Source organism: Vanessa atalanta, chromosome 27, assembly GCF_905147765.1.
Source record: "Vanessa atalanta chromosome 27, ilVanAtal1.2, whole genome shotgun sequence".
Taxonomy (NCBI): domain Eukaryota; kingdom Metazoa; phylum Arthropoda; class Insecta; order Lepidoptera; family Nymphalidae; genus Vanessa; species Vanessa atalanta.
Window position 1 is genome coordinate 2,491,425 of NC_061897.1, and position 15,046 is coordinate 2,506,470.

Genomic DNA, 15,046 nt, shown 5'->3' on the forward strand with positions numbered 1-15,046 from the left:
TGAATTAAAAAACATATTTAAGTACTAATGTAATGAAAAACAATGATGCATGACGACTAGTCTAATGATTTTATTAGTTAAACACACATAAATAAACACAAGAAAATAGCTTTACAAATTAAATTAAATAATAATTATAATAGTGGCAGTTTTCAAGCTTAAAAACAATTAACAGCAAAAAATGATTTAAAAAAAAACAAATCTAACAATTAAACACGAATTATTAATACAGCTACGAAAAACAAAAAATACAATCGTAGTATAACAAATCATGCTGTTTATTCGTTCCTTTGATAACACAATTTTGACAAGAGATTGTATGGCTTTCTGTACACCGTAAAATATTTAACGGTTTTTTATTGAACATTCTTATTTTAAATTTTGGAAACTACAGAATTTCCTCGAATTCTTTTCTCATCTCATAAATAATCTTAGTATCGAACTTTTGTATGAAACCATCTTTTTTCTTTTCGACTTCTTTCTTTCTTGGCGTGATCGGTGGTGGAACTTTGGGCGGTTCGGGTACGATTGAAACCGAAAATTTTCGTATTTTATCATGTACATTTCCAGTGTTCTGCTTCAATGCAATCGGATCGGGAGCTCTCTTTTTTTTGTGGTAATTAGGTTTTTTTGGAACAGTCGTTGAACTTTCAATCTTTTGCGGCTGTTCGAATATTTTCTTCGTCTGTTTAATGTCACCTCTTTCAGTTGTCAATACACTGTCTCGCGAAGACGACACAGAACAGCTGTCTGGTTCAGTTTGTACTTTCAGAATGTGTTTTTGGAATAAGTCTATTTTCGTTTTCGCTTTCTTATGGCATATCACTTCATCTTTATTTACGTTATGGTGCTCTTCGGAATACGTTTTTATCTCAATCTTCGGTTTAAATTTTGTTCGAGTCAACCCACGATATTTATCTTTTATAGATTGATTGAAGTTGAATTTCGTAATACCAGACATGAATCCGCCTTTTTCATTATTCCTTTCAGGCATCCTGTCAGAATCAGCAAATTGTAAATCTTTTTGTATCGTTAGAGACTTTTTTAGTGTATTTATTCTAGATATTAGACTTGATTTCGTCTTGTGACCGTTCGTACTTTCTACCGGTGAACTATTTTTGAACGTAGATTTGAAGGATTTTTTATTTTTCGGAGGAACTTCGCTATTATAGTTTGGTGAATCGTTAGACATGGTTTCAATAATAAAATCATCATTTAACTCTTGAATCACGATCACTTCATCGCTCGATTCAGTAAACGAGTCGTCGTCATAGTTACCAGTATCTAAATGTTCTCTCACCGCTTTGTCTATATTAAATCTAGACATCATCGTTGACTGAGCAATCAAGTCCTTCCCTGAATGACTCAGTCTGTCCCCTTCTTCTGGATAGCCCGAGAAAGAGTTAGATGATTCCTTAGTAAGTTGAAAAGAATGATCGGATATAGAAGGTGGGATGCGGCATGCAACAGGTTCTCTAAATCTTAAATCATGCCCATAAAAACCAAAATCATCGTCACTACTCGTGATAGGGGTTTGTCGTGGTATATCATTGACTGATATGCGTAAAGTTTGATATTCACCTTTAGTATCAAGGCTCGATGTTTGGGAATTGGCCCCTCCGCGTTTCGTTTTCGGCGAACCACGTGGCGGGACGGGTGGGGGTACTCTCTGTTTCTGTGAGCCTTTGAGAACCGCTGGAAACGCTACGTCCGGTTCAGTCAGCGTCGTCTTAGCGGCCGCTAGGGATACTTTCGCGGCCGTTGAAACCGGCGACGTGACTGATGTGGGCGTTATTTGAGCTGTGACATCGGTAAGCGACACTACAGGGTATAAAAACACTCGAAATATTTGTATAGATTTATTTATTAATTAAATATACATTGTATAAATTAATATAAATAAATTGGCACAGGAAGGAGCGTAAGTTATACAAAGCGCGGCGTAAAAAAACGTTTGAGTCAAATTTTAAGCGTTTGGCGATAAGTTACATGTCCAAAATAGCATGTTTATATTTATATTTTTTGTATTGAGCTTGACCGCGAATGTATCGCATTTATTATTGGTGCATTGTTAAGAATTGTGAATATTGAATAAATAAAGTATAGCATGCAGTAGAGGATAAGGTTATAAGTAAAATCATGTACCCAATAGTAATAGATCCCATAGGTCAATAGCAGCGTGGAAAGAAAAGAATTATGACAATTTATGAAATGTGTAATTTAAACCTTAATCATAAACGTTAAAATCTGATAGATTAAAAAAAAACTTTCGGTTTTTTTTTTTGTTAACCCTACCACAATATCGTGCTAAGATCAACGTGTACATTATTGTGTTAAAAATAAAATGAAAGAACAATGTGATTTATTAATAAAATATTCATTTTTAATTCAAAGGTCCGGACTTTGGTTCAATAAGTCGGATAAGCGTGAACGGTTCTAATGTATAATGTATGTCAAATAAATTATGCCATAAAATACCATAGTAAAATGTACATAAAAAACATAATTTTTTTGAAATTCAATTAAATTTGTGATTTCATATATAAAATATGTTGGAAAACGTAAGCCTTACAAAATATTAAAAAAAGGTGATTTTAGCATAAGGCGTGTTAAAAATAAACAAAAAAGGCTAAGAAGCGCTTGTTTAACGGCAGTATATATATATATATATATAAATATAAGACAAAATATTATTTTTATATCATTTGTTCTAAATAATACATTTCTAAAAACGTTTAACCACAGATAACTTTAACATAAAAATATATACACTGTGAAATTCAATATAAATTTGTAACGCGGTAAAAAATTATATTTTTTTTTCATAATGGCAACATTCCTATATTATTTACTGTTAGTCTCACCTGCTTTCATGGCGGCGCCACTGGATGTAGTAGCACCTATCCGTTTGAATGCGTGTAAAATTTTATACAACTTTAATTAAAACGAATATAATAATATCACGAAAAACATAATAAAGAAGAAAAATAAATAAATTTTAAATAACACGGTTGTGATGGTAAATGTGTTATGTAATAAATAATACAACATATTATTACAAAATTTAATTTATTTTACATATTATAATATAATCAATTGATGTAATTACATAGTTATTATATTTATATATTGGAACAGAAAACTTAAGAATGTATTAAAATACTTTATTCGATGTACATCTATCTCTCTGTAACACATACGAAGACAAGAGACAACACTATGAAGGTAAATTGAATGTTTTAGTAATTCAAATTATTCGTCACAGATTAATAATGTCACATAACATATACAATACAGATAACAAAAGTTATTTATAGAATAAATTATTAAAATGTATCATAAATAAGGTAACCATTATAGAGATTGTCTAAATAATTTACAGGCAACATAACGCTATATTCGATTTAACATAATAAGTATTTAAGTAAATATGCCTATATATACATTATTAAAGATCTATTTCGACATTGACATGTGTGACAAATTTCAACGTTTCAATCAACGGTACTCAGTCACAAAATATAAATATGTAAAAAATAACTCGTATGTTAAAAATCGCTTATTATAAAATATACCACTTCACGGTCAAGGTGGTATGACAGCTTATTTTAATTGTGATCAATAATTTTTACGCGACACTCATCCCATCATCTCATCAAATAACTCAGAATTTTCTGTCACTAGTCCTGGACTAAACAAAAAATAATAATCTCACTTTAAGCATACGTTTTCATACTAGTTTTTTAAAGCATCTGCATACGTAATAATTTGCAATAATCGTCATAGAAGTACCATAATAATATCGATAGTCATGAACATCACTATTCCAAGCTTCGTTATTACATAGCGAATATTAATACTATGAAATAATATCTCTCTATAGTAGAAAATAAAAGGCAATCAATAAAATAGTGCAACATAATAATACCTATCTGAAATTTATATTATTTACATCCTTATTCGTGTAAAATATATACTGCACAGAATAAAAATACAAATTAATTAATAACATTGATGAAACAAAACGTGGAATTCGTTGATTTTAATTTAAGATTTGTATTTGTTAAACATCCCTCCTATATCATAGCTATCAGAGTTCTGTTAGGTTTATTTTTTTATTTCATAATACAAATGCACGGCCTTTATTGGGATTTAAAGTTTGTTATCTTCTATTCAGTACGATACGCGCGCTACGTATTTATGGTAAGTTTACTTTATTCCACACAAAGTATTCAATTTTTGATACTTTTGAGGTTATAATTTAAAGTTTCAGATACACGTACAATAACTAACTGGGCTGATGCTAAAAGGGTCAATATCAATAAGCCTTACTTTTCGATAATCAGAATAAAAACAATATACGAAAGTCAATTGTTTTATATAATACTTTTATTTTAGCCTAATACATATATATAAAAAACAATCAAGCCAACCAACCAACTTTATTATCTTGGCGTGCATGACAGCTACGCTCGACACTCGCGAAACGTCAAACTACTTTACTAGTGTGCGTCACACTTCTTTACTAGTGTGCGTGTACTTTGTGACTAATTATTGTACACCATTTTTTTTCAACGCTCGAGATTACACTGTCTATCTATACATATAAATAATTCAAGTTAGCTGGTATTGATAGCATAAATAAATTTATAATTATCAAATGACTTGCCAAAAGGCATAATGTGGTTCACTCACAAAAGGTATTTAAGCCCTTTAAGCACCACACCACGACCACAGAATTATTATTAAAATTGATGTCTATCTATATAGAACTATTTGTGACATAATTTTTTGTGATGATAATAATTGTATCCAACAACAGTTTAGTTACTCTCAAACATTGACGTTTATCCCCAAGACTATAAATCTGACCTTGAATTTGAATTTATATTTAAACAGCCTAATAAATTTTAATTCTAAATATCGATTAAATGCTAAGAAAAATAAATAATATTCACATAAAACTTCATAACAATTTTATTACCAACTGGACATAGACTTATTTAAACTTATTCGTTAAACGATACAAATGAATATCAACTCTATTTATTAAAGCGATAAAAGTTAAATTTGACATCGGAGTCGCTACAAATAAAACTACCTGATTCTGCTCGAATACCAGCGAACAGAACCATTACAGCGAATAAGATCTCGATTTAAATTTACAATAATAATTATAAATATAGTCTGAAGTTGTTATTTCATTAAAAAATTAGCGTTCGTAATCCAAAGATATAAACATCTACATTTAAATAAACTATTGTCTTTTAATATATCTTCGTATTCAGCCAATTCAAAGCTTTATTTATATAAAGCTATATAAGATGCGCAAAGACCAAAATTTCATTTAAAAATCGTCTCAATCCGCCGGTGGTACGATTATAATCGTACTCCCACTGTCTTTACCGGAATATATTGCAGCGTTTTCCAAACTTTTCACGAATACCACCTCCTTAATAAAACTTTCTGATTTCGAATCATTTATGTGTTCGTCTCCATTCAACTGTACAACTGAGACGTGTTCCTTTCTTACAATATCGTCATTGCTACGTATTCGTAGTGGAGATTCTGGTTTTATGTAGACCGTTTGAGTCGATCTTACTTTACGGAAACGCATATCTTTCGGCAATGTTGAAGCTTCCCTTGTTTCACTGGTGGTCGGTGTAGCGCTCCGCGTTCTGTAGCTGGAGTTTAAACTCTTCGGTAGAGTATTCGATACTTGGGTGTTCGGCGCGCTGTCGGATTTAACGAATCCGATATCCATGAAGAATTTCTTGAATTTCTCAACGAATGTGGGGGATTTGGCTCTATTGAGGCTATTGGAAAGGCGTTCATTGGAATGTTCTTTGGAACTGACTTCGTCGATTCGTTCTGGAATATTCGACATGCTTTTATGCTTTTCGAGATTCGATCGTCTCCTCCAAGACTTCTCTTCATCGTCGTCGTCTATGAACGGTATGTCTTGGAGATTTTTTTCGTTTCGTGTGTCGACCGCCGCGTCTTTCAATATTTTGACGCCTGGGGTGTAAGTTTGGGCATCGGCGACGTATATCTGCGGTACGCTCGTGCTCGCATTGTCGGTTTGAATACCGCTGTCCGCGAGGCTACCGTTTATATGAGAACTACCCGCTCCCGTACTTAAAACTTTCGTCAATTGATCAGACAATGATTCCATACGATCCTGAATGGATGATCGGTAGACATTGTCTGCGTAGGACGTCCCCGGTTCCCTGGGATTCAAATTCGACGTGTCGAAGTCGATTCGTCGTTGAAACGGTAATCTATCTCTGTCTAACGTTTTATGTCGATCCGAGAGTACAGAGGGATATTCTGTCGGGAGTTGATTTCTTTGATTCCAGGTTGATATAGTCGTATCGGTGAAATCGCTCAAGCTAGATCGTACTGATGATCTAGGCGACAGGTGGACCTGCCTCAGGTAATCCGGATTATAGTCCTTAATAGGTCGACCGATGACTTTACCCCCTGCGTACAAACCGGCTCGTTAATTAATTTTTAACACTTTTTGGTACATTTCAGTTTATTTCACACACCCGGTCGTCGTCGTGCTGGGACACTACCATCACCGTTAGCACAGATAGCACAAAAAAAAATTTTTTTACACGTCAGGTTCGAATTCGTGAAAATCGTACCGATAGTTTTTTTTAGAAAAGAAAATATATAAGAATACAATTATAATAAAACACAACAGCTATAAGGATTACAAACACCGGAAAGGAGTTAGGGGGGGTGGGAACAAAATAAACTGAAATGTATATAATAATATTAAGGTACCAACAAAAAAAAAAATATTTCGCATTCACTCTACTGTTAGGAGTTAGGGCATCTAGCTACTCAATTTATATAATATTGAAAATTAAAAAAAAAAAGTGTATTCTCATTTTTAAATAAGGAATATAATTATTAATACCATGCATAGAAAATAATAATAAGTAATAAAAATATATATATATGTATAACTTGCATGCAACGAAACGTACCGACCGTTATAGCTTCCGCGTCGAAATTTGATTTATATTTTGAATTCCGAATGTTGATTATTGCGTTAACGTTCTTTTTTTGAAAATTTAAAATAACAATACACTTTTACATTGTAACATAGAGGGTATCTATCATACCTGTTGTGTCGATTTCTTCCTGCGGTCTGCTCGGCTTCGCGATGCTTTTCCTCTTCGACGGTGAATGTTTTAACGCTGGAGAAAATTATTATGTTAGATAATGTTAACCAATAAACGTATTTTAAAGTATAATTGTGGTTGTCTATTACAATATGAACACTATGTTTCAGTTTTTTTTTGCAGTCATTATATATTAACTATCATTAAAATAATATATAAAATTTATCATTGAAAAATGACGAAGTATACAATCAAGAAATTCCAAGGACTACTTTTATGTACCTATATATTTTACAAATAAAAAAAAACATAATATAAATCAATATTCTATATAGATGTTTTGAAATTTAATAATAATAATAATAATAGTCTGTTATCACCACAATTATACTTTAAAATAGTAAAACACGTCAAAAATGAATAATAAGAAAGCATTTTAATAATTAAATAAAAAGCGCACAATTGTCATCTTTATATCTCCGCCAAAAAAGAAAAAAACGTTTTCAAGCTCCTCTAGAAAAAAGAACAGAATAGAACAAGAAAGAAGAAAATTTTGTAGATGAAAATCATGCCAAAAGATTCGAAGAGGGAGTGTTAGAGTTTAATAAACTATAGGCCAATTAACACGCGAAAATTACAACAGATTATAAAATCAAATAACGTCACAGATTAAAAAAAAATCTTTGGTCTTTTTATTAAATACAAAAATTGTTTCGTTGTTAAAAAAAAAAAAAAAACCGGTAATAATATGGTTCACATAAATTTAATAAATACATGGTATAAAATTTAAACCAATAAAATAAAAACTGTCAGATAAAGAGGACTACAATAAGGTTCTAACTACACATTTACCGTAATAAAAAAAAAACAAATGGAAACAACACTAGACGTAGTCTACATGAGAAACTTCAGGAGACACTAGAGACATTTACTTTGATGAAATTGTTATAAAACATGATATTGCTATGATGATATTATATATATGTGATAAATAATTATATTAAATATGGTGAAAATAATTTGATATGCAGTGAGAGAAAAATTCAGATGACATTAAAACTATTTCATTGTAAATAAAGTAACAAAAAAAAAAAAAGAAATAATCGCTGAATAAATCTCTCAGCATAAAAATGAAATTTAAAAATAGAATACACCGCCCTAATAACTTTTTAAATGACCAATTTACCATGATTCTTGTTATATTTCGGGTGATTTTTTTTTTTTAAATAATTTAAAGTTTATAACAATTTCGTACATAAACAGACAATTCATAACGACACAATAATATATAATGAACGTAAAACATGCTCCATTCGTTTATCTGAATTCCATCACGACTTACTCAAACCTCCAAGGACGCGCGCCATAATCCAATTTCGGACAATTGTTGGGAAAAAAAGAACAGAAATTATTCTCGATTTAAACATTAACAAAATCACGGGGGACGTGCATGACTTTCATGTGAACATAAAAATAATGTCATGCGAAAATAAAGTATTGCCAATTTAAAATAAATTAAAAATAAAACGAAACAGAACAAGGTCGTACAAAACATGCCCAATTCGTAAAATTCTCGAACGTAATTCAAAAATAAAATATATTATTCGGAAGGTTAATTAAAAAAAAAAAACATCACATCCACCGGCAAAAGTGAACGCCTACTCATTTTTTTTACTTGGGTGTTGGTGCATTAGCGTTTTAAAAAAGCTAAAAATTATAAGCACGAATCATTTTTCACAAACATTGTATCATGAATATTCCATAGTTCAAAATGGTAACGTTCATATCACTCGAAACATTTTTTTTTATCTCATTACGTAGATTTTAGAACTATCTTTAATTTGTCGACTGAGGTTTTTTTGCTCAAATCCACCAACACCCTTTCAATCTACGACACACACAACGATACCTATGTAGCTGGTGACGAGCGTTCTGAACTTGCGATGGTTCCCTTTGATCTCCGGAAGGTCCACTGATAGACAATTTCGTTATATTCAAATTCACGTGGATAATTTATTTCTTACGTTCAAATCATTCCTTTAAGTTATTAAAGAAACGGCCTAGCTTATTGTTTATATTGCCAATGGTTAAGAAATTAGACAAATCTGGGAATTAAGACGTTGCGTCTCATTTTGCCTGAAATTACACTGGCTCACTCATCCACCAGGACAACCTTAAAACTTGTAAGTAGATGGTAAAGTCCCTGCCACCAGTAAAATATTTACCATTGGTATCATTTGTTACATAGCCTCGTAGAACAGACGTATATCTTTTATGGTCTCAATCTGATATAAATGAAAAAGAGAGAGATAGCTATATATAGTAATATGGATAATATTACCATATAGAGCCTCATTATGGTAAATGAATAATAATTTTTAGTTTTTAATGACAAAGTATGAAATGATTTAATATACAGCGTGTTTACAAAAAAAAACACTTAAATACGACAATTTAAGTTTAAATAAAACACGCCGTATATATGTGTGTGTTAAATTTTAAGACTCTCAAATAACAATTATGATTACAGATTATTTTTAAATAGTGCGAAATAAATTGTACAACGTAATTACATAATTCTAGAAAAGTCTTAAAACTTGAACATATATTATCTCACTGATTAGTATATTATAATGTTCTAATGTCGACAATATTACAAGAATCCAATGAGTTTTGACTTCTAACAACATTGTAATAGGGTCGATAATCAACTAAATTACTGGAATAGCTGTTCTATAAAAGTTTATAGCGAAATGAAGTTCCGTTACAAGTTTTAATTAAGAAGTTTTTGAAGAGGAGACGAGAATGCCAATTTCGATAGAACCCACAAATTTATATTTAACTTTATTACAAAAACAATAGAGTCTAAATTTGAACGCAGAAGTCACGTGATTGACTTCGAAAAATATTCCATTACTTCCAACACCATATTAAGAAAGAGAACCATATACATATATTCTGATGTTAGAAAGGGAAGGATATATGTACTTACACGAAGGTATCTTCTTGAACACTGTTCTCGCCATGAAGTCTAAGAATCGTTGCGCGTAGAAATTAGGTCGATGCACCGAGACCGTGTCCTGAAAAAATATATTTAAAAATAATAATGTCGCAAGTCATCCAATGGTGATCGATTATGTAATAACAGAGAAAAGTCAAAATGGTTCCCGTGTTGTATAGACTTTTGTCTATGTTATTTTGATTTAATATTAATATTTAGCGTTAGTAATTGTTTGAGAAGGAACTGACTTCTGGAGGACGGTTCATACTAGGTTCACATTAATGTTATTACAATTATTTATATTACTAGATAAATGAGACTAGATATAATTAGTATAATATTATCATATATATTAAAGTTTTTAAAAAAAGCAATTTGTTATTCGCACCATAAGGTTTTCTGTAAAGGGCATCTAGTTTTTTATCTGTATTTTCCATTATTTAATATGAAAATTTCTATCAAATTTATAATCATAATTATCATGAATGTCGTCTTAAAACTGGACCGTACCAGCTCGAATGGTTTTAAAAACTATCAGATCAATGTCATATCAATGACGACTCACGCCATCGTGTATCATGCTCTTCCAGGTGTGTTCCAGCTTCTTCCGGAGCCGGTAGGACTGCAGGATGTCGATGATACCCAGGAACAGGAGGAGACGCTCGCCGCGCGCGTTCCGCGCCGGAATACCGCCCGGACTGCGGCAGGGACACTCATTACTAACCCTCCCATATTCTATTCAGATTGGGTCTCATATAAAATTAACGGAGGGCAAACTGTCTGAGGCCATTCTCCTGCGAACTACTTTACTGGTATGATAGGTTCGCACCCCTCATCCTTAATATACGCGGTGGAGACTTAAACGTGCTCAAAATAATGGACCGGCTTTACAAATCTAACCGTGTTGTATTGTTATGTCAACCGTGCGCATAAGCAACACGGTACACAATCGGAATACAATTGAACTTGTTTTTTCCTAGACATCAAATAAAAAAAATTGCAGGTAGTCACCACCGCCCACAGGAATTGCCGCTGTAAGAAATATTAACCATTCCTTACATCAAGCAAATCCTGGAAGCTAAGATGCTACTGACATTCTAATTTTATTACAAAAGAATCTTGCGTTCGGTAATTTAATTACTGCAATTAAACGGCCCGGCTTCCTACGGGTGATATAAAACTAATAATAATCTACTTAAAACGTTTATATCCTGTAAACATCGCAATCGGCATACTTTTTCCGAAATCTTCAATAAACATCCTCAAATCTGAGGAAATTTACACAAAATTTAAGTCATTTACTTATAAATCATGAGTTTAGGTCTACCTATACCTACATCATAAATGACTACGTTCATTGGTGGAAACCATATGACAATCCCTTTGGTAGTTTTCGAGTTTATTACATTCAGACAGACAGACGCTGTACGTACGTTTGAAGTAACGTTTAACGCGGGCAACAGCACAGAGTTAATACGTGTTGATTTCCAGACAAGATATATTACATCATATATCATTGTATTTAACTAACATGACTATATTTTTAAATGTTGAAAAAGAGTAGCTGTAAAAGTGTACTGAGTTTCTTGCCGGTTCTTCTCGGTATAATCTACATGAACCGGCGGTAGCTACACTTAATATAGTTTGTTAAGTTTGTTAAAACGATTCAAAAGTGCTTGTAAAAGCCTACTTGAATAACGTCTATTTTGATTTTGTGTTTTATAAATTTCGCGTGATAAAGTCGCAGGTTCGACTAGTAATATATATACATACGGTACGTCTTCTTCTTCATCGATGGGTTCGCTTTCAGCTTGTATACTCTCCATTGCAGTCGAGTGCGCGACTAATCGCTGACGATTTATAGATCTGGAATTACAAAACAAAAATAATTTAATCATTACACACACCACAGTAAACACACACATACACACACAAACGCATTCGATACATTTAAAATGACATCATAAACAACATACTCTTCTAAGTGAAAACGAAAATGCTTAGAGCTGACGAAAAAATTATTTATAAGAGTTATCGTTAGTGAATTAGATCGATTTGATGCACAGTACATAATCTAACATGCTTTGATCGTTTTCAAACATATACACAAAACAAAACAGTGTGATAAGGGTTTTACATCATATAATAGGGTATAAATAATTACTAAAAATCTACTACTTTTATTACTAAAACCATATTGAATCGGAACTTATTCGAGAGTCATATATATTAGTCGACTAATACTAAGTGCTACCTAAGCAATTGTAATTCTATCAAATAAATAATGATTTCTGTCATTATTTAGATATACTACTGATTGATATTCTAATTCATGTCTAAATAAATTCATAGTTAAACTTGGAACACAGTTCAATAAAAAATATATTGTACCAAACTGACAAATCATTACAAAAATACTATAAAATTGCTGTAACTATTCTGATGTGAATTGTTATATTGGAAAGACTATGGGTATGATAAGAAAACCAAGTTATCGAGGAGCTATACGGTGAATGATATATTTATAATGCTAAGTAAGCATATACATACATATACATAAATTAGGACAGCACAAAACGGGGTTTTTGTTTTCAAATAGTTCTGTATATGTTGTATAGATCAATCTATTACTATAAACTATAAAAACTATAAAATATATTAACTCTCCAAACATAATTATCTTAATTGTCGGCTCGTCACAGCCACAAAGGGTGCCATTGAAAATCAGCGTTGGGCTCTAACCCAACATAAAAGCTGAATGGTACACCTCTTCAGGACACATCACGGTTGCAGACATTATAAGATTAGATTGTGTATGTATATAAATTTGTTGCTTTTTTTTTTATTTTCTTTGTAATTTTAATATATAGTTCTTTTTTTTGTTTTTTGTTATCTTATTGTCATTAGTTAATGTTTAATTATTATCTTTTTTGCTTTTCTTATTCTTTTTGAATTTTGTGTTTGTAATGTGTGTTTGTCCTGAATAAATGTTTTCTTATTCTTATTCTAATTCAAATCAATCTTTACAATGACTTGGATGAAAAACTGTCATATTATATAATATATAAATTATATGAAATTGTGTACCTAAAAGGTACAATACCCTCGAATCTGTTTAGCTTATATACCGAATGATATCTATTTAAGAAAATTGTATCATAAAATAGAACAACAAACACATTCTTTGTTTAAGTAATTTTTGATAAAATTTTTGATAAACCATCTGCGTTGAGGCGAGGTTTATTGTATACCATTTGTTAATATATATATATATTTATATATCACGTATTTATTAACAAATACCTGTATCATATTAAATAAGCATAGGATTTATCTTTGGACATGAATTTTAGTAGTAGCACTAATTGAATATATTAATTCTATTAAGTATATCCTTTAAACCTAATTTTCCTTATATATAAATTTTATTATATACATATATAATTACATATTTAAAAACATTACAAATCCAATCAATCATTTTTAAACTTATCCAAATCTTTCCTATAATTGAAAAATATATAACATGCATTTTCAAGGTCATTATTATGTTAGACAGAGACAGACAATACGAATTTTAGTGAGTTAGAAAGGACAGGCAATAGTTATTCATCTATGAGGACGTTACAATATAAAACACGCATATATAAAAATATATTTACTGTGTTCGTTTGACTTGCGTCTTAAAATCCTCTTTGGCTTGCTCTAATCTGGAAAAGTTTCAAAACAGTACCGTCACCATCGTTGATCATTTATAATGTAAATATATTACATACATAAACTAGCTACTAGACCCGGTTTCGCACGGGAAGAATAACTCTACACATATATATATACACATCTCTATTGGTTGGCATCATTGTTCTCGACAAATTTAACAATCATCATTATATTGCTCGCTCTCCTGTCGCTCTCGAGCGAGATAACCATATAAAAATCCGTTTGGTAGTTTTTGAGTTATCGCGTACAGACGCGGGAAGACTTTATTTTAAAATATGTAACGTTTATGTACTAAGTTTCTATGTGACGTCATTAAATGCGTTCGAATTATTAAAAAAAATATATTTCTTTTACAGGTCCCCCAGGTATGCATTAAATTTGTTTTATGTGTGGGTACCTATATAACCCCTAGAAGCCCCGTATACTATTCACATTGCTGATTGTCTGAAGTTTCCGAGATGATTCCGAGTTGGAGCCTGTTCGGATGTGTGTGGCTTCCTCCTCGCAGGACGGTGTTATGTAAATGTTGCTATCAGCACTAAACCCATTCTATTCGAGAAGTGATATAACATAATCAATACTGATGAAATTTTCATTAAACTCGATTCAGAAGATTTGTTATATACTAGCTTAACCCGCAACTTTACCCCCGTGAAATTTATAACACTTAAATTATATAGCACATAACCTTTTATCTCCCTTAGAGGGGATAATTAAAAAAATGTAGTCTATCCTTCTGGAACTCAAACTATGTCCATTCCAAGTTTCATCTGAATCGGTTCAGCGGTTTAAGCGTGAAGGTAACAGACAGACAGATGCGTTACTTTCACATTTATAATATTAATAGGGACGGCATATAATATAATGAGAACGTTCGTTCGGGCACACGCAATCCTATCGAAAAAATAACGCAACCCATAAATGTCCCATTGCTATTACGGGCATTATCTTCTCTTGGAACAATAATTGGAGCTCATCCTTTACAATATTAACTTAATGAATGTAAGTTATAAACATAAATTAAATACAAGATAATTCTTGTCATCGGTTAAGATTTACATCTTCTAAACCCTGAGACATCAAGCCTTTTTAATAGCATTTTGTCGTCACTTGTTAACATCAAACGTGTCTATGAGAAATTGTCAATTTTTACAATTTAGTCACGAATGCGAGTGTGGCGTTAACAGCA

General features: G+C 31.6%; 1 protein-coding gene across 17 annotated transcripts in view; it reads right to left on the bottom strand.

Annotated features, from left to right (window-relative positions):
• Positions 1-15,046, bottom strand: part of LOC125074446 (phosphatidylinositol 4-phosphate 5-kinase type-1 alpha) — a 76,458-nt gene that overhangs the window by 13,621 nt on the left and 47,791 nt on the right. For 4 of the 17 annotated variants that reach the window (XM_047685805.1, XM_047685800.1, XM_047685799.1 and 1 more), the window contains exons 9-17: positions 13,800-13,847; positions 11,911-12,003; positions 10,703-10,835; positions 10,129-10,216; positions 9,046-9,108; positions 8,479-8,484; positions 7,137-7,211; positions 2,865-2,900; positions 1,582-1,821 (exon numbers count right to left, since the gene is read on the bottom strand). In XM_047685805.1, coding sequence (XP_047541761.1) covers positions 1,582-1,821; positions 2,865-2,900; positions 7,137-7,211; positions 8,479-8,484; positions 9,046-9,108; positions 10,129-10,216; positions 10,703-10,835; positions 11,911-12,003; positions 13,800-13,847 — 782 coding nt within the window. Of the gene's footprint in view, positions 1-287; positions 1,822-2,864; positions 2,901-3,326; positions 6,484-7,136; positions 7,212-8,478; positions 8,485-9,045; positions 9,109-10,128; positions 10,217-10,702; positions 10,836-11,910; positions 12,004-13,799; positions 13,848-15,046 lie in introns of those variants that run through there. The other 13 variants (XM_047685807.1, XM_047685806.1, XM_047685809.1 and 10 more) reach the window with 11 other exon arrangements.